Source organism: Musa acuminata, chromosome BXJ3-8 (assembly GCF_036884655.1).
Source record: "Musa acuminata AAA Group cultivar baxijiao chromosome BXJ3-8, Cavendish_Baxijiao_AAA, whole genome shotgun sequence".
NCBI lineage: Eukaryota > Viridiplantae > Streptophyta > Magnoliopsida > Zingiberales > Musaceae > Musa > Musa acuminata.
The window spans coordinates 44508877-44529687 of NC_088356.1; the positions used below are offsets into that span (position 1 = coordinate 44508877).

The 20811-nt window shown below is 35.4% G+C and overlaps 2 protein-coding genes across 3 annotated transcripts; one reads left to right on the forward strand and one right to left on the reverse strand.

The window, feature by feature from the left end:
• The first annotated feature begins 1362 nt into the window (after window positions 1-1362).
• Window positions 1363-10698, forward strand: LOC103996383 (calcium uptake protein, mitochondrial). The gene is made up of 8 exons (XM_009417307.3): window positions 1363-1774; window positions 2121-2188; window positions 3841-4064; window positions 4184-4267; window positions 6720-6933; window positions 8910-9086; window positions 9163-9282; window positions 10074-10698. The coding sequence occupies exons 1-8, from the start codon at window positions 1456-1458 to the stop codon at window positions 10287-10289; spliced, it is 1422 nt and encodes a 473-aa protein (XP_009415582.2). The 5' UTR covers window positions 1363-1455; the 3' UTR covers window positions 10290-10698.
• Window positions 10699-11353: 655 nt separating this feature from the next.
• Window positions 11354-20521, reverse strand: LOC135644033 (hydroxyproline O-galactosyltransferase HPGT2-like). Of its 2 annotated transcripts, none has more exons than XM_065161403.1 (12): window positions 20232-20521; window positions 20065-20128; window positions 19922-19971; window positions 19632-19810; window positions 19123-19183; window positions 18849-18921; window positions 17544-17667; window positions 17353-17440; window positions 15022-15072; window positions 13005-13076; window positions 11957-12069; window positions 11354-11867 (listed from the first exon to the last, which is right to left on the reverse strand). In XM_065161403.1, exons 1-12 carry the CDS (start codon window positions 20414-20416, stop codon window positions 11845-11847), a joined length of 1083 nt encoding a protein of 360 aa, XP_065017475.1. In that variant the 5' UTR covers window positions 20417-20521; the 3' UTR covers window positions 11354-11844. The 2 variants fall into 2 exon arrangements, with proteins under 2 accessions (XP_065017475.1, XP_065017476.1); XM_065161404.1 differs by having other exon boundaries at window positions 20055-20128; window positions 20232-20298.
• Window positions 20522-20811: the final 290 nt, after the last annotated feature.

A 20811-nucleotide genomic window follows, 5' to 3' on the forward strand; every position in this document is an offset into this window, starting at 1 on the left:
CGATGATGTTAGGGTAAATGGATCTATACATTTTTCTTTCATAACTATAAGAATATTAATATAATTTTTTAAAATATAAAATTAAAATATTAAAGATAGTTTATAATTAATCTGGAGGTTCAAAGAGAAAGTGACGAAGGGAGGGGGAGGAGGGGCTGACTTGAGAAACATAAAAGGAATTTGAGGGTAAAACTGATAAAATTGATGATGTTAGGGTAAATGGATCTATATATTTTTCTTTTATAACTATAAAAATATTAATATAATTTTTTAAAATATAAAAATTAAAATATTAAAGATAGTTTATAATTAATCCGGAGGTTCAAAGAGAAAGTGACGAAGGGAGGGGGAGAAGGAGGGGCTGACTTAAGAAACAAAAAAGGAAATTGAGGGTAAAACTGATAAAATCGATGATGTTAGGGTAAATGGATATATATATTTTTCTTTCATAACTATAAGAATATTAATATAATTTTTTAAAGTATAGAAATTGAAATATTAAAGATAGTTTATAATTAATCCGGAGGTTCAAAGAGAAAGTGACGAAGGGAGGGGGAGAAGGAGGGGCTAACTTGAGAAACATAAAAGGAATTTGAGGGTAAAACTATAAAATCGATGATGTTAGGGTAAATGAATATATATATTTTTCTTTCATAACTATAAGAATATTAATATAATTTTTTAAAGTATAAAAATTAAAATATTAAAGATAGTTTATAATTAATCCGGAGGTTCAAAGAGAAAGTGACGAAGGGAGGGGGAGAAGGAGGGGCTAACTTGAGAAACATAAAAGGAATTTGAGGGTAAAACTGAAAAAATCGATGATGTTAGGGTAAATGAATCTATATATTTTTCTTTCATAATTATAAGAATATTAATATAATTTTTTAAAATATAGAAATTGAAATATTAAAGATAGTTTATAATTAATCCGGAGATTCAAAGATAAAGTGACGAGGGGAGAGGGAGAAGGAGGGGTTGACTTGAGAAATAGAAAAGGAATTTGAGGGTAAAACTGATAAAATCGATGATGTTATGGTAAATGGATCTATATATTTTTCTTTCATAACTATAAGAATATTAATATAATTTTTTAAAATATAAAAATTAAAATATTAAAGATAGTTTATAATTAATCCGGAGGTTCGAAGAGACGAAGAGAGGGTGGAGAAGGAGGGGCTGATTTGAGAAACAGAAAAGGAATTTAAGGGTAAAACTGATATTTACAAAAAAAAAAACGTAAATACATATGATAAAAATGATAAAAACTAATTAGTAATGGTCTTTTTAGGCTGATTATCTAAATAAATAAATACAACTAAAATATAAATAAACCACTTCCTCGATTCTGCGACACCTCGCCGCTTCTCTCTCTCTCTCTCTCTCTCGCTCGTCTTGTTCTCTCGGTCGGTCGCTCTCGCTCTCTGTCGTCCTCGTCCTTCGTAGAGAACGTCGATGTGGCTTCTCCTTGTTTCGACCCTGCGTAGATCGGCGATCCGAAGTCGGAGCACCTACGCGCGGTTCGGCAGCTTCGCAGCGGCTGAGAAGGGGCGCGGACCGTCCGATCGTGATCTCGGGGCAATCGGGAGCGCGGTCGTGGGGGTATTGGCCGTCGGTGCATCGGGGCTTGGACTCTGGTTGGTTTCTTCATCCTCATATTTCCCCGGTTCTTCCCTTTACTTCGCCGACTCCGATTTGGCGCAGAAGGAGCCCGACCTTCGGATCGTGTCAAATGATGCGAAGATAGAAAAGAAGCCCAAGTTTCTGTTACCAGGTCAGTCTTTGACTGTTTGTGTACGTTAAACGATCCCAATTACTCTGATCAGCTTGGATGATACCGGTCCAGATCGGGTGCGTCTCGTACCTGAATCGGATCCGCCAAGTATGCGAATGAACTCAGATGAGATGCATACTAAATCAGATGATTCGCTCTGCACTATTATTAGTATTGCTTGGATCACTAATGTGCTGCGATTGCAATATCGGAAATATAAACGAATTAGTATCACTCTTGCTTGCTGCCTCATCCACAAAATGACTTCGGATATAGGAAACCTTTTATGCATAATTTTTGTTGATATTTATATTAGACTTAGTGTTTGTCTGTTTATTTTGTGCAGATTCATATCGTAGAAGGGTGTTCTTCAACTATGAGAAACGGATAAGATTGCGAAGTTCTCCTGAAAAGGTATTCTGTCGAGAAATATCCATATTTTGCTCAACTATTTTGCAAGATTTGTCCTTTTACTTATTATAGATTCACGTCTTTGTTAAGTATAACTAATAGCCATTTCAATGTGTCCTTCTTGACATGGTGAAATGATCTTTCTGGTTAGAAATTATTCTTCTCAAACTGCAGTGTCATCTGATGTTTATCAGACAGGCGTGTGTGGTTGAAACATCCAATTTAGGTTTCCATAGATAACACTCCGCTTGTTACTCTCTACTGGGATTCATGTAGTGTCAAATATACTTTATTTGTTGCAAGTAAAGGATCAGCATTCTTTTCTTCTTTTATATGGTCTGGTTAGGCCCATAATAGAACTTAGGTGGCCATTACATTATTTTTCAAGAACTGATCACCAGCTATCGAGGGCCTAAAAACATGGTAGTCCAGCTGGAACATAATGGTACATCTAAGTTGGGCCAAAGCTTGTAGATGCTAGCACTTCTAACCCCCATCCAAACTAGAGGAACCTGGAAAACCAGCAAACAAGCTGTTGCATCTGTTAACAGTGCAATTGAAATGCAAAAGTTTAGTGTTCTAAACAGGTAATGTACCTTTGAACCAGCAATCCAGTTGTTGCATCTGTTAACAGTGCAATAGAAATCCTAAAGTTGAGGTGTGTCAAAAAGATAATATTCTTATTGGTATGCAAAGTTAACTGTTGGGATTTGGAGTTGAGCTCCATTCCCCGGCAGATCATCATTAGCATCAAGTCAATTAGGCTTTTTCTGAAGGAAATGAAACAGAGAAGTGAGGGGTTTTGATCAGCTAATATCCCAATAGGGATGCAACTTGAAGTTTAGTGTTTATACTATTTCAGCTGCGGTTGGTGTAGATACCCATGTGATTGACTCGACTAAGAAATGAAGAATTATCAAGTACTCGACATAACAGATTTTCTTAATACACCATCTAATGATTGCTATATTACCAGTTACTCATCCAAAACTAGTTCAAATCAGTTAAGCAACTGACTGAAACCCTCAATGTTCTCAGGTATGTAGTTTGCTCATATTTTTCCCATAAAAATCACTATTTCATCACAAATACCAGTAATCAATCATGTATATATTGTACAGTGTACACATAAAAGTTGAATTTTGTTATTGTTTCTGGAACAACTTCAGAGTATTGTAGTCCAAAATGGTAGGAGTGTTTTCGTTGTATTGACTTTTAAGCAATCACTGGATGATTTTTTTCTCTGTAAAAACTCAAAATTAATGTTTTTCCAACACAAAGTCAGTGAAGATAAACTCCATTATGGATTAAATGTCTTTTGTTGCATCATCTAGGCAAAAGGAAACAATTTTCAGTGGAGAAAATTTTGTTCCTGCTATGCAGTAGCTCCATAACACAATAGGTTTACTTCTTAGAATTTCACATGTATATTTGTTAGCATCTGATGTTAGTCTTCATGTACATTCATTTCCAAACTTAGTGCTTGTTGGTATGTAGATATGTACAAATTACCAGAATCCAAATTTCTCTATTTAGTCCTTATTTTCTTCTATTCTATATTTGGTTTTGCCTTACTGTTTTTATATGGTATTATAATGTAATACAATTCAGTAGTATGTTTTAAACTTGACTTGTTTTCCATGTTTTCTTTATAGATTTTCGAATATTTCGCAACATCTAAGAACACAAAAGGAGAAATATGTATGACACCTGCAGATTTTATGCGAGCAGTTGTTACTGTTTTTCCTCCATCAGAATCCAATATTGTTAGAGAAGGATATTTGAGAGGGGAGCGTGTTCCTGGGGAATTGCATTGCGCGCCATCTTCCTTTTTTATGCTTTTTGATACTGATAGTGATGGACTAATATCCTTCCCAGAGTAAGTCAAAGACGTCTGTGTTTTTTTTTTTTTCCTTTTTATCCATTTATTTCTTCAAGCTCGTTTTAAGCACAGGGCAGTTTTGTTGTTTCTCAACCTACATTTTGCCTTGTTACCAGGTACATATTCTTTGTGACCTTGCTTAGCATTCCTGAATCAAGCTTCAGTGTGGCTTTCAAAATGTTTGATCTTGACAATAATGGGTAGGTTTTGTTCCTCGTGCATGAAGTTTTGTTCCTTTCTTTTGCAGAAATTGTTCCCCCTGTCTTGTTAACCATTTTATTTGCATCATTAATGAAACTCTTTCCTGTGGTTCCTCAAGAAAAACAAAGACTTTGAAACAAGCATAGCCAAGCTGAAACATGTTGTGCTGAATATATACCTTGGGCCTTTATATTCATAACAATGTCATGCTTGCTTTTGGTACTGTAGAAAAAAATCTTGATCAAACTTATATCCTATATTTGCCCAATGGATAGAATATGCTCATGGTAAGAATTCATATGGGTTTGATGTACTTTTATCTTCGACGAATGACCCTGCATTGAGCCAGCATTCAATGAGGTTATATATATATATATGTCAAAATCCCCGATAAAGGATTTTAGTTTCGAATGAAACCGCCCGTACCGGGCAGTATCGTTGATCTATCCTTGTATCGAACGATATGGGGTTGTATCGGGTGGTAACAGTCGATATTTCCATCGTTACCGCTTGAAATAGGTCGATAACGATTGATTTCGACTGTTGCCACGCACTACCGAGCGGTATCTACCTAGTTGCGACAAGGGAAGAAGAAACCTTGAGGGAGAAGAGGGAGAAGAAGAGGGAGAATCGGGAGAACCTCGACGCTTCCCGATCCGATGCCGCCCTCCCTCGACGATCCAGATCCAGGAGGTAACGGAGAGGCGATGACTCGGCTTCTTCGTCGCATTCTTCGCCAAAGGTTGGAGATGTCTGCAGCCTTCGACGTCTTCGTCGAATGCCGCATATGAGGAGAAGGTCATGTTCTTCTCCTCGTCTGATGCGACGAGAAGAAAAGGAGGTGACGTCGTCGAGGCAACATACGCCTCCTTTTTATTTTTATATTTTTTATATTATATATATACACGTACCAAGTTGTACAACCTAGCGTACTGCTCGATACGCTCATATCGTACTGTACCGAGCAAAGCTTGATATGTCGGTATGATACGAAATTGTGAACCTTGATATATATATATATACATACATATATATATATATATATATATACATACATATATATATATATATATACATACATATATATATATATATACATATATATATATATATATATATATTTGCCTGACTATGATCTTTGTGTTTAGAGCTAAAAGTGTTGTGATGTGTCCTTGCCATCGTAGAGCGAGTCCGTTGTTGGCATGTGGCATAGAAACCAATGTACCGATCAGCTGTCAGTACGATATGTACCGAGTTATACCGAGTGTATCGACACACGGAACACTAAGATGTATTGATGTACTGCCCATACTAATCCTTTATCGGACCAATATATACCACCCGTACCGAGCGGTATGGTACAGTATTAAAAACCATGGTAGAAATCGATGTTTTGGAATGTATTCTCAATTTAGAAAAGAGTAAAGTCTCATATATAGCTGTAACCTTTTATGTGCTTGATTTACTAGGTAATTTTAAAAAATTTTACAATAACTGTAATTCACATCAGATTCAGAAAGCTATTGTTATTTTTTTTATAGCAGGAAAGGGCCTGTTTTTAAGCCTTTGAAACGTTGACTACATAAAAATTAAGGTAATCCATTGACTTCTTCTAAGTTTTTGTACACTTTTAAGCTTTGCTTCATACTGAGAGGAAGCCTTATTCTGACTTCACTGGCCAATCTGAATTGAATGGTCAGTAGAAAATTCTGCAACCTCAGCATTTCCTTGTGGTTAAATGATGAAACAAAGATAGATCTGAAGTATTTCATTAGTTGGCAATTTAGTAGCTTGTCCTACTTTTTAAAATTTCTGATAAAAAATCCTTCATATCAATTTTAGGTGATCGTTGTAGGGTACATGGCTTGATAATATTGTTTAGATTGTGCTTTGCCACGTGTGACTAGGGGTTGAGTCACCAAAGTCTCCCTAACCCATAGAGTTAAGACCTACTTGGGGAGTTAATGCTTCTTATGTTGACCATCCCTTATCCTCACTGGCAAGAGCCTCATACACTATGCCACATTCTCTGTTATAATGATTTTGTGACTGTTTCTTGTTATTCTCAAGGGAAAAATATCTTCATCGGTCAGATAAATTGTTTTAGCTTGCAAACAGTCTTAACTTATGGAAACATTATCATCTTTTTATCTGGATTCATATTATTTTCTTATTCTGATACTGAGTCTTATTATTTAATCACATTTGATAGTACTCCATTTGCAATTCTTTTGCTGTATTATTTATCTATATATTTTTTATTACCATGTTTATATTTGGATCAATTGCATGTGTTTAAATTCATTTGCATCCAAATAATGCTGCTCTTTCTGAGCTGTGCAATTGCTGCTAATGATCTAGTTGTTGTTACAAGAAGGGTATGAACAATTTAATTAAGTTTCTTGGTGCTTGTACATGGATGCTAATGGCTTTTTATATCTTTTTTTCCAGAGAGATAAAAAGAGAAGAGTTTATGAAAGTGATAGGATTAATGCATTCTTATAATAGACAAGGGGTTTCTCATAGTAATGGCCTTCGCTTTGGTCTAAAAGTTGGTGGCTTTATTGAGAATGGTGGTCTGCTGCAATCTTTCTTTGGCAAGGATGGGACAGGCTGCCTCCAACATGATACATTTGTTCAATTTCTTAGGGACTTACATGATGAGGTACTTCATGCCACTCATTGATCTGAAGTCATAATTATGACCTTTCTGTGGTTTTCTCTTCCATTTGAGTGTCTTATACATATAGCTACCTAAAATTGTAATACTAATCCTTATATTTTAGTAAATGGTTGTCCTATTATCTCAAGCTATCATTTGACCAGATGCTTTTAATGCATAAAATGTTAGTAGATAAGCTCATTAGCCGAATGAGTGTGCAGGTTAATGGGGTAGCAACAAAGAGAGAACCATCATAGTAGAACATTAATTTCAAACTCTGTCTTAGGTTATTTTTGTGGCTGTTGTTTCTTGTATGGCTAAAAGTAGGAAGTGAAAGCAAGATTGATTGGATTAACTGCTTTCTTATGAAATTAATTCAACCATTTAATCTCACATTTAGAGTGGTAGTAGATCTAGTTTAGACAGCTGGCTGCATAATGTCATTACTAATCAGGATTTTGCATCAGTGTCCGAGTCAGGAGAAACTCGCCTTGGACAATCTCACCCTTTGGCTGAGCCTTCTAGAACGGTCCAACCAGAACTTTTTGCACCAAAGGGTCATATTGAGAACTTAAGAATCTAAATCAGGAGACAGTTTCATAGAAGTTAAGACATTTCTCATAATGATCATTCTACGACAGATTCACAAGAATTTTTGCTTGAGCTTCTAACAGAAGGAACCGTCTTCTCTATTCAATATGGCTTCTTTCTACTTACTGCTTCTTGCAATGTGATCCAATGTCATGTAGTCTCCTATTCAACTCGGATGGTATAGTATGGACTATGGAGACTTCATTCAACTCAAGCATTATGTTCGTGCCTTCAGGCATGCAAGTGCTTGTCATTGCAGATTGGCATGTGTGACAAGGCAATTCATAAAGAATTGGATCTTTTGGATACTTATTTTGAACATATTACTTCGATTAATTTGCAAAAGCCAACTCCTAAAAGTTACTGCTATCGATTACGATTCAAAACTTATCATGGGTTTAGGCTTGGAATCAGAATTTGGGATCGGAATTATGCTGGATGTCTGGATCAAGGCCTGAACAGATTCCTGTCTGATTACAATTGAAGTCGTTCACCCCCTTCCCCTGGCGTGTTCCACAGATTCTGCCTGATCTTTGATCTCTTGAGGGTTTCAGTATACCAGCACCTTTTGGAATTAATAAATCAAGATTTACATCTTTTATAAATCAATATTCATAATTTTTTCTTAGCTTCTGTGTTTTGCTATCACTAGTTCTTGTTAAAGTATTCAATATATGTGCAACATAATAAATGATTAAACTGTTGGTTTCTGAGATATTCTAGGTCCTGAGCCTTGTTGTCTCGTTTTAGTGATGGACTAGTCTTCCAAGATTTGCCTAGGATAGAAAGAGGTGTGGATGGGTTTGGAAGTTTGAAGGTCTAGTCTCATTCTCACTTTTCTTTTGTTACCAGGATTTTTAATACTGAAAGTGTTTTGACTATGTTTTATGAAGAGCCATAACCTGTTTAGGTCGTTATATTAGTTTAAAATTTTAGAATCTAAATCTTGAAGAGTATAAAATTATTTAAATTCAATATTGTTAATTCTAGAAATTTTGATGTCAGTTATTAAGATACGTGTCCAGGCTCGTTGTTACATCTGCTTGCATATTTATTATGTACTCACTGTTAGTTTCTTTAGTTTTTGGTCTAATATTTTAGTATTGTAGCTTGAAGTATCATCACAACCATTGGTACATAATGATTTTATCAATATTCTAGGTTTGGATTCATCTACATGGCTCATGAAGGGCTTTAATGATACTTCCATAAAAAGTTGCTTGTACATAGCATTTGGATACATATCACAAACATTTTACTTTCTTTTGTAAATGGTTAACTGGTTTCTGAACTTGAATATCATTTATCATTCACTTTACAAATTTATAAAGATTAATTTTAATTGTCGGCTACTGCCTTTTGCTTCTAATAAAATTTACGCTGTTCAGATTGTGCATTTGGAATTTGCACATTATGACTTCAAGTCAAGGGGAACTATTTCAGCTAAGGATTTTGCACTATCAATGGTTGCTTCAGCAGACATGAACCATATAAACAAGTTACTAGATCAAGTGGATGAATTGGATAATAACCCTTCTGTGAGAGATATTCGTATTACCTTTGAGGTAAGACTATTCTTGTACTCCTTCAGATCTTAGCCTCTTGATCTTCTTGTTAACCTCAAAATTTCTCAATGTCCAGGAATTCAAGGCTTTTGCAGAACTACGTAAAAGATTGAAACCCTTGACTCTAGCTATCTTTAGTTACGGGAAAGTGAATGGCTTGTTGACAAAGCAGGACTTTATACGAGCAGCATCCCACGTAAGATCAACTCTTTTATCTTTGTGTACTTCTTTTAGTTTCTAATTGTTGAAGATTATTAGCTGGTTTTTCAGCCGGTAGGAAAAGTGTGAGCCTTGTGGTAAATGTGATGCCATTGTATATGAATTATGTTTCGGGTAAAAACAAAATGCATTGGATCATTGTACAGGTAATGTATATGACACTGGTGGCTTTCAAAATGTTGGTGCCCTTCTATATGAATTTTGTTCATCTGATGTAACTTTTGTATTTCTTTCTTAGTCTAACCTTTAAATGTATTACCAGAACTATTACCATTTGCATTTTTATTGTGAATCATCTGTGTATTCACTATGCATATCTGATGATATGATTTATCTATATGTTATACAAAATAAGAATACATGGTTATTACTTGTAGATATGCTTGCTGTCTTTAAACAAAGTCTTGTGCAACTGAAACATGGCCTTTTGTTCAGAGCAAATCTTGCTGTTTGTAATATCAGGATTCCCTTTTGCGTCCACTTGTCGATAAAGTTGGGATATGGATATTAGTCTATTTAACTAATTCTTAGTCTATCGACAATCCATTCCTCCATTTATTTTTTAGACTTTTTGCCTGAACTGTCTATATCTTTTCTTGGACTCATTACATATGACCAGCAATAAATTTTTGGTTGTTATGATATATGCTTCTGGTTTTCCTGAGTGCTGATGAATGAGCTCGTTTGGTATCAATTGGATATTTTTTTCTTTATATTGGATGAGAGTTGTCGAATATGAAATTAAAAAAGCTACCTTCGTGATGATAGGTTTGTGGTGTCTCTTTGACTGAAAACGTGGTTGAGATCATCTTCCACATCTTCGACACAAATCACGATGGGAGCTTAAGCTCAGAGGAGTTCTTAAGAGCCGTGCAACGACGAGAAACTGATATTCGCGAGCCTAGCTCAACAGGCATCATGGGGCTCTTATCATGCTGGCTGCACTGCAGAAGGCACTGCTCCTCGTCGCAACTGTTTGGTTAAAAGCGGACCCGTGAACACAAAGGGGGATGCAGTGTTCAGAGCTGGCAGACTTTATTAATGGGGAAGAAATATTTGGATAGACACGATTCCTTCCTCTCGTGTGTGTTGCATATTGTGTCATGTCGATAATGTGTAAGGTTGTCGTCGGGATCGAGGAGACTAGATTTCTTGATCCCTTTTGATGTTCATTAGATTTCCTTAAATAGAATCTATGATTTGCACATAAACTTGTTATTTTTCTTAGTGTCTTAACTCGCGTCGTCGGACTGCTGTCAATTATGTAATGAGTTGGACTCATTGCACATAAAATTGGCATGGATATTTTTCTGGCAATTTTATGTGCAAATTTCTGTTGATGACAGTAATTGTTGATAAGTCTTTTAGTCAATGAGATTGCTGTTGGAAATCATGCCTTCGGATGATTGCATCAACCAAAGTTCAGATGTCTGAGTGAGGTTTTGTGATCCAACCCAGCTTGTTCGCAAGCACTTTCTTGGAGCCTTCTTCGGCAAAGATGGAAGAGAAACGTAAAATCCATCTTCTTGTAATCCAATTGCCTGTGTGATGGGCACAGATGTTTCGATACAGGAAGATTAGTTTCTTGTTTGGCAATTTTCATAATTATTAACATTATCCTTAGTTTGATAAGGGAGGATTTAATACTGACCAAATGACACCAAGAAACACAATACAATGATAAATTAAATATTATTTGGCACTTGTCAATATGATCCTCTACTGGTATTTCGTTGTTGTAATACTTGAGTTTTTGAAATGCCATCAAACACAAGATACTATCAAAATCCACCATCCTGCCTTTGACTTGATGCTGTCTTCTTCTTCACTATGGAGAAACAATAAATTAATAGTTTGACCTTTACAGGATGAAGTTAATCCTGACCGCTGTGCTCTACAAAGACCAGCCGAAAGAAACTTAATCGTACATGTTATGTTGACAAATGTGAAGCTTAATCATGCATGTTATGTTGACAAATGTGCTCGACAAAAGTGTTGAGAAGCAAGCAACATTGAAAGGATCAAACTTCATTCAGGTCCACTCAGTCTACAAGTAATTTATACTTTTTATTTCTATAAAGTGCACCAATCAAAACAAAAGAACGGCACAAGACTTCATATGTTTTTTCTTATCATTCAATAACAGAGTACCAAACAATGATATCACTCGAATCTCTACAGCAAAAATTAGGAATGCCTAATCATGTAAAGAAGCATATGTAATAGACCAGCAACCATCACAAGCATTAGTTCGGTCTATCCTTGTTAGCTTACATCTGCTCCTGAAACTTTGGATAGATAGGCTTCTGTGAAAGGAAAAGTTTGTGATGGATGTCGTGGTACACTGTAAGATGGGAGAATTGGTCACTTTAATCGGGGCTTCTCGATGTCGAGTCTTTCTGAATTGAGAGAGCTTTTAGAAAGTCCAATGCAAACTGTAAGTCCATTGTCAAAATGATCTTCCTATAGTGTCACGACAAACAACCAGGAAAGTATAGAGTCACGAAGCTGGGTTGCAACACCTGAGTTCCATTGTTCCTCAAGCCATGGAACATACTTTTTCTGGTATTCAAGATGATGAACAAACAAGATTAAGAACATTAAGCATTTTGTAGACAATGGGTTGAAATGTGACTTAAGAGATTAGTTACCTTGTCTAGAACTGCTACAGCAAAGATGATCATCGTCCACATATGTTGCGTCGAGACCAATTATCCAGGAACCTACTGATGTATCATCATGAGCATATGTCTGGAGAGATGCACTGCAAGATGGTGAGATTAAAAGTCAACTTTACATTCAAATAAATGCTTTTATCCTACTTCAGGACAGCTTTATCCTTCTTTCCAATGTGGGATGTCTGCATGGATTATGAAACACTCTCAGAAATTAGCATTTGTCCTTCCACTATTGTGGACCTATAGTTCATTCTACTTGTGACTGCCTATATAAGATCCATACTTCAACAAATGTAAAGAACAAAAATGAAAAATGACACAACCAATGCACAAGGCTCCTGCCAATGCAAGTCTAGGGAGGATCAATGTAAAGAATAAATCTGAGTAAGAATTAATGCAAAGAACAAACCAAGAATATCAAAGTGTGACTAACGTCAACATGGTGGTAGCTTCTGATTGTGATTGTGCAAGCAGTAAAGCAGAAGCCAGAAGGCAGCCTACCTTATCTCCATGTCTTATACAACTGACATAATTCATTGAATAATGAAACATTCTAAACCAGCTCCCGACCGATAAATTGCAGATCAGCTTATGATGACACATGGATAAAATATGAAGCATGATGACTTCTAGATTGCACAATCATAGCAACAATTTCAATAAAATACCAACAAAATTTAGGGATCCACACATGATCAATTTTAGTGAACAAATTTACATACATTGTTAAATCTGCAGCTTCTCCACTTGCAACATGAATCTTGTGATCACTTAAATAAGCAGATATAGGCTTTCAACATACAGAAGAACATAATAAGACAACTTCCTGCAACTGAAGATATGCCAATACAAGTATAAAAAGTACAATTCTCTATTTTTCCCTAAATTAGAAATTTAAGTTCTTATAGATAAAAGGAATTGCTTCAAAGAAACTAGGATGTCCACCAAGTAATATCAAGTGAACAAAATAATAATATTTAAGCTAGTGAAAAAGAAAAGGTCACTGATTCCATGAACTCACCTGTTTATGTTGATGTAACGAGCTAAATTATTTGATAATATAATAAGAGAACCAGCAGCATGACGGAAATACCTGAGCAGCAAAAAGCATTCATATAGAAAGCTAATACCATAAAAGAAGCACTATGATAAGAAATTGTATTGCTGCATAAAATACAACTTAAATTTTTTGCCTAGTGAATCTAAAAGAATAGCATGCAAAGGCCATAATTGTATATTTACATTCTGTGGTTGACTTATCCACAATATTTGACTCAATGAATTAGTAGTTATTCACTATTTCAGGTAGAAATTTGGCATATATTAGCAATAGCATAAACAAAGAGTTAAAAGCAAAAAATGCAAACAGTATAAAGGTACTCAGCTATTAGGATAGGAAGTACTTGAAAGTTGAAATGAAGAAGAAAACAGACTGTGTTACTTTTTTGTTCCAAGATAAGGACAAAACTGATTCTTGGTCGAAGAGGAAATTGTACAACCAATTTATTTGAAGTTCATAGATTATCTAATTTGACTTGACTTCCTGTTGGATTTTTTACAGAAATTAGACTCTTGAACAATACTTTGATCTATATCAGTATCACCACTGACCAATCCGGTATTTGCCGAATTTCTGCATCTTATAGACAGAAATCAGTGAGGATCAACTTAAAATCAATCAAACTCAACTGAACTTGGCTAATTTGGACCCATCTAACACCCACAAAAGTTAGAAAAGAAAAAAGGAAGAGTGTACGGGTAGAATGGAAAAAAGGAGAAGACAGCATAAAGACCAAGGAGTGCTTGCTGAGAAAAATACACACTTAATAATTATTATGTTGTTTAAACACATGGCTTCATTAAAAATATTATTTTAATTGTTCCAATTGGCAGGAACCTCATGCACTAGATATAGATATACCCTTTTACCTGATTGAAGCTTCAAATAATATTTGCAGTTTGATGACAAGGTGTTGTTTATGACTAAAGTTTGTATTATGATGTCCATGGCAAGAGCATGTCCATGTTTTCTGCGAACCAACTACAATAATTCAATTTCTTTAGTTTGGTAACCAGACCTTTCTTTCATCTTCAACATAAATCCATTGATAAATTCAAATTTCATATATACAAATAGATAGGATGTACTATAAATTGTAGTACTTCAAAACAAAAAATGAAATTTTGGATTACAAATGTGTATCGGTCGATTATCTGGACAGAACAGATAGGATGTACTATAAATTTTAGTACATCAAAGCAAAAAATGAAATTTTGGATACCAAATGTGTATCGGTCGATTATCTGGACAGAACAGGTCCAAAACATGCAGGCATACCGAAACATATTGGACCACAGTGCCATTCCGCTAGAGGAGGGAAAATGCAGGGGGAAGAAAGAAAGAAGAAGAATAAAGAGGAAGGAAGAAGAGAGGAAATGTAGATGAAGAAGAGAAGTAAAAGAGGAGAAGGATAATTACTGAAGATGAAGGTGTAGTGGGCTGCAGGTGATGCACGGACACGCATCAAGTTGAGCAGAGGGCGATGGCATGAAGACGACACAGGCTCATGGTGAGTCATGAGGACTAAGACAAAACACCTGCTGTCTTTAAAAAACACAACCCTGCTGTTTTAAGAAAAAGGAAACAAAATGCTGGAAATGGGTGGTCTAAGGTCTGGGTTCCTGCTCGAACCAGTATATGAGTCGACAAGGACCGGTCAAAGTGAAATTGGATTCCCCGCTTCAAAGCAAGGCTTCAATATCAGTCACTCCTATTTGTATCAACCATGTTTACTGTTTCAATCAAGGGCTGATAAAAAACTAGCAAATTGATATTTATTTTTAATTATTTTTTCCCAATGATACTGGGCAACATAAGCCAACATGACATCCAGAATATTAATATCATACTAGTCTAGTATCAAAACAATAATTAAATCATTACTTTGAAACATTATTTTTTAGTACAAAGGCAATAACTTTGAATGTAACCAAGTTTTGCTGAAATAGAAATAGAATGATATAACAAATGCACTTACGACTTTGCTTCTCCAAATTTCCACCACTCAGGTTCATACCACTGTCTTCCCCTGAATATAGAAAGATGGACAAATGTTAAAAATATATTGAAATTTTACATGCTCAAGATGAGATTGATTTACCCTAATAAATGCAAATTTAGTTCTATCGGACATACTCTAACGGAGGCCTGTGAGTAAAAAAAGATATACGTAGCCTAAATTTGTTGCATTAACAGTCTTTAGGAAGTGAGATTTGTAAAGAATGATCCACAAGTTGTCATGAGAATTGCACATGAAAACTAAACTAAGAAGAATGCAATGGCACAAAAGCCAATGTGCACAAGTTAATCAATATTGCAAATACTCAACTTCTAGCATGATTGAGTTGGAAAAATGTTCATATATAATGAATTCAATTAAACAACTGACATATTCGCTAGTGGTTATTCTGGAAGATAATGTCAAATGAGAGCAAGTGCACTGATAGCATTACAGTATTGGAGAATTTCAGAATTTATCACAAAATAAGTAACATATTGATAGATGCTTTCTTTTGTCATTTTCTTTTTAAAGATTTCCTCTTTCTGCCACTGAGCTTTATTAATTCTCTCTTTATCCTTTTCCCTCTCCTCCAGTCTAGTGTCCCTGAACACTTTCCAAAAATGCAATTCTATAGGTCAATCATGTTAACAGCATCAATTATTCCCATGTACCTCATGTTCTACAGATATAGTTACATTACAAAATACAAACATATTATAAGAGCTTTTACTCTTGAATTTTTGAATTTACATAATCCTTGTTATTATGAGGTCATCATGAGAAAATGTACTACTAATTACAACTACGAAATTATGAATGAGGATTTTATCACACATCCTCAATTGTAAATCATGTCAATTTGCTAATTCAAATAATGTACCCTGTCCATAAGGTTTTGCAACTCTGAATTATGATTGCAAGTGCTCGCCTTGCTAGGATTTTTATCTGAATGATGAACTATTATTTTGCAATTATGAACATAAAACTGAATTCTGATTTTGACTAGAACACAAGAAGTAGGCGATTTAGGTAGCCGTGCAGATCAACGGGTTTCTGATTTTGAATTGATCATGCTTCATATTTCAATTCCCTTTGAAATGAAGATTGTAGTAAACATTGAACACAAATTTTTAAGCATCAACTAAAAATAGTTAATATATTCTTAGGCAAAAACAAGACCAATTACAGCATGATCATACCCTTGCCAAGTTTTAACCACATGTACTTGACAAATTAGACAATTAAAGCTATAAAGCATGGATAAAAATAATAATACATTAATAATAGCACATACGGAATATGCTGATATGTATAACTTTTTTTAAATTATTTTCCTTGTTAAACACTCTGACTACATGTAATTTGCAACTCAAATGATTAAGGCTATGAAAAATGCATACAGATACTGGATATTGATATGACATATAGAGATTGAGTCAATATACACAACTTTATTTCTGTAGTTCTTTTCCTTGGTATACATTTTGACTACATGTACTTTGCAGATAAAACAATTAAAGCTATGAAGTACTTCAAGAATATACAGAAGATAAAAATTAATAATAACGAATGAACTAAGATCATAACTCATGATCTGATGCTTAATACCAACAACACGAAACAATGTATAATTATAGATTCACCTCATTGTATCTAAAAAAATCAACATTCATGAAAAAAATAAACTGCTCCCAATCAGTGTCCATGAGTTGTCCTAAAAATATTTGATATCTGGCATGAATCTAAGAAGTAGTGTAGGTACATAGTACCTGATACAAATTTCAAGGAATTTGAATTACATCTAATCTTTTATGTATATTCTCATTCTGAGTTGTCATCACTGAAAAGGACATTGATTTGTTGAGTTTCACCACCTAATGAAATTAAACAAAATTTAAACAAGCAGTCTGTGTAATACACTTGTTCTTGCATTAAAATAATTACTTAGGTTACAAACTAAAGAAAAAAAGTCAAATATAGGGAAATATTACAGATTGAAAAAACCATGTCAATGGTGTTATAGATATTATTAATAATTAATTATCTGTCCTTGATGCACACAACGCCTTTCCAAAACCAATTTTCTAGTAATTAGAAGAAGCTATATAGCTACAGTCTTCTGGATTCTGTAATATCATAAAAGAAAATAAATATTGGATCACTAAAGTAAACCAATAAGGTTAACAATTTAACAATGCCATCAAATATGTTATTGTCCATTAAAACTGAAGGGGAGCATAATTTTTGCAGTATATGAAGAATTTACAGATATCATCAATAATATTGTTCAAAAGTTGAAGAATATACTCTTCACTTATGACACCACCAGACTTCATGCAGCCCATGTACAAGCCATGGCCTCCACGACGTTTTTCAAGAATCTCTATTAATCCATCTGATAGACACAAACAGGAGCAAACATTAAAATGTTCATTTAAACTAATTGCAAAAAATATGAATTTTTAATCATCAAATAAAATTGGAGTATAATATCTTACCTAGATCAAGATTAATATTATCATCAACCTTAACATAGAACTCGGCATCCCATGATTCAACTGCCGAGCTGAAGAAGAATTTAGCTTTTCTAGGCAACTCTTCTGCAGCTTCCTCATGACTTTCCTAAAAGACAAATGAAATATCCTTATGGATATAAGAGTAATGACAATTGTAAATTAAGAAAACTAAAATGAGAGTAATGCACTAAAATGTAGTCAGATTACTACCATATATAAATTATCAGAAGTTAACATAGTAGATTTTCTATATTCATCGGTAATTTAGTTGTGAATATAGTAGTCTATGAAGCAGAAAAGAAAGATCTGGTAGGATAATTCACAAACCAGATTCCTTTGAAAAAAAAATCGATTCCATTTATGCTACAAATGTTACTGATGCATGTCAGACAACAACTATTGTGATAAGCATAAACCAGTTTATAAGAAACTCAAGTTTATGTTAACCAATCTGCAGATGAATTTATTTTTAGTAATAGTACCTACTCAAGTCTACAAATGATCTTAGCAAAACCATTTTGCAACATTAAGCATAAGAGCACATAGATATGTCATTGAAGTTGATATGATCAATGTTCACCACCCAATTGTTGGGTGAGAGTTGACGCATGGGCGCCAAGCTGTCAGAAAATGATAAAACAATCCAGCCAATCTCGCCACATCACCAAAAATTAGAACAAAAAATATTCTATGAATCAAGGATGACTAAGATAATGTTTCCCAATCTATAAACAGGGGTTCCACAAGGTACAGAGAGGTTCCACAAGATAATATTCTTCTTCTTCTTCTTCTCCTACCCCAAGGTTCCACCTCAAACCATTTGCAGGAAAGGCGCAAGAACCTGACCCTCGAGATTCCTGCCACCAAATCGATTCTCAAAGTGCAGGATAATTCAAGGCGGTCCAGGTGAGATTGTTCCATAATTCGGATTGATAACTGACCACCAAACCAACAGAAGTTATTTTTTAATTTTTTGTTCTCAAACACAGATTATTATGCATGATTGAACCATGACAGATGCATGCCAAACTTAATAAAAAAGGAAAAGGTGATAATGACAGAATCTTTTCTAGTCAAGAGTTGTTAAGAATATAAGGTAGTATAACACAGAGGAATATATGGAAACTGAAGACAGGTTATTTGTTAAATTAGAGAAGATATTCAAATACTTCATTCATGAGCATTAGCATTATCAAAAAGAAAGAACTTCAGTTTCCGACATCAACCTGCATAAGTATCCTTTACAAAATTATCCATTCATGAGCATAACAAAAGATCATAACTTACAAGAATCAAGAAATCCTTTGTCTGGCGATTTTCATCATCAATATTACGGTCTAAGCTATCACCTCGATTAGCACTGCAAATAGAAAGTTTGTGTTGCGAAATAAGATATATAGCAAAATCTTCATAACAACATGACTACACACACACAGGAGCACCTCGAGTATCACTCACAGCCTAAGCATCTTGCCAGAGAAAATCATAAGGTTGTAAATCAGAATCAGAAGAACAATCAACATATCAAGGAAATCTATAACTTAAGAACTTTGGAAAAGACCTTCGACCGATTACAAATCGGATGACAACACCCTTTTCCTCAAGCTTCCTCAAGGCATCGCCTGCAAAGGCATGAAATAGTACTTCACTAAAATATACACCGGAAAACTAAATTGTAAAATTCATATTAGTCACTGCTGTGTGAGCATCAAGATCCATGTCCTTACAAGATAGTATGCATTGAAAAGTAAGCTTCAACCCTTAAAGATACTTTCACCAAAAAACAATTGGAACTTTAACGCCCAAAACCATGATACGTGGAGCTCATTAAATAAATAGTGCATATGGATGTCAAGCCATGATGGAATGTATAGCTTTTTATCTTATTTATGCTAGTAGCAGCCACAAGCTTCGCGACGTTGTAAAAGACACTAAATAACCTGTCAGTTAGTGCATCCAATTGAAACCATCCATTAAAAAGGCTTTAAGGCACTAATGATTTAGTTGTCGATTACATCGAAGAAAAGCAAAACTATACTAATAGTTCATGGAAATGCTCCAACAACAAACCTCTAGGCATCCAAGAACCCCGGAATATGTTCCTTTTGATGCGGCTCCCAAATCCTGTATAAACTCCAACAACTGCGAGAAGCTTCTTCTCGGAAGAAGTCACATTCCCCCTCAAATATCCCTGACTCTTCGCCAACGTCAAGTCCATCTCGGCCTCCACTGTCTTCCGCCCAATTTCTCTGTACATTGACAGAACATTTCGCCAAAAATTTAGCTTCACGACAATAGAGTCATTCAAAAGAAGAAGAAAACGAAGAATACTGAAAGATCCAAGTCGGTGAATCAATTACTTGCATCCAAGATTCAGCAGTTTATCTTCGACGGTAAGGACCTTCGGCAGCTGGAATATATTTAGATCAAGATGAAGATCAAATCTCTGTTCTATGTTCATAATTACTCAGATCCCAAGGACGGAAAACCAACCGACGCATACATGGCCGGAATTCTTCTGAAGCAGATCTGACAACAGCAACCGGTTCTCCGCGTCTTGCCACAATCTGAATTCAAACGAAGAAGAAGAAGAAAACCAAAACACGTCGGATCAACTGGATCGAAGAAAAAGGAAGCCGAATAGCTGCTGCGGAGAAGACAAGAACGGACCGGCCGGCGACGTAGAGCCAGGCGAGGCAAGACAAGAAGCCCATTACGAGGGGGGCTCTGCTCGATTGCGAAGCGGATGAAGACGAGGAGGATTTGGGGTGGTGCGATCTCCAACGCCGCTCCTGCTTCATGGCGCTCGCCAGCGTCTCTCCGCCACGGATCGGGAGGCGATCGCCAGTCTCCATCGTTCGCCTGCAGAGAACTGAGACGAGACCGCGAGTAGGTTGGGTTTGGCCGACCCGGGGAAACGGCAGCCGAGACGGGTGGTGGAGTTGGGTCAGCCTTCGTTGTCCGAGGCCTGCAACTTGTACTTGGTTTGAACTTGAACCCCCTTTGGATTTTAATCGGGCCGAATTGGGCTGGGTTCGTTTGGACCGGGTTGGCAAATCAAATACCGATTAACCAAATTTTGTAATCATGATTAACTGTTTTCTAATTCAATTTAAAACGTAATCAAGATATAAAATTACATTAAAGCATGCATGATTTACTTAGCCAGACAAAACAATATATATTTTTTATATTATTTTATGTATATTATTTATTTATTTAGATTCAATATCAGTTTTATTGAATTTAT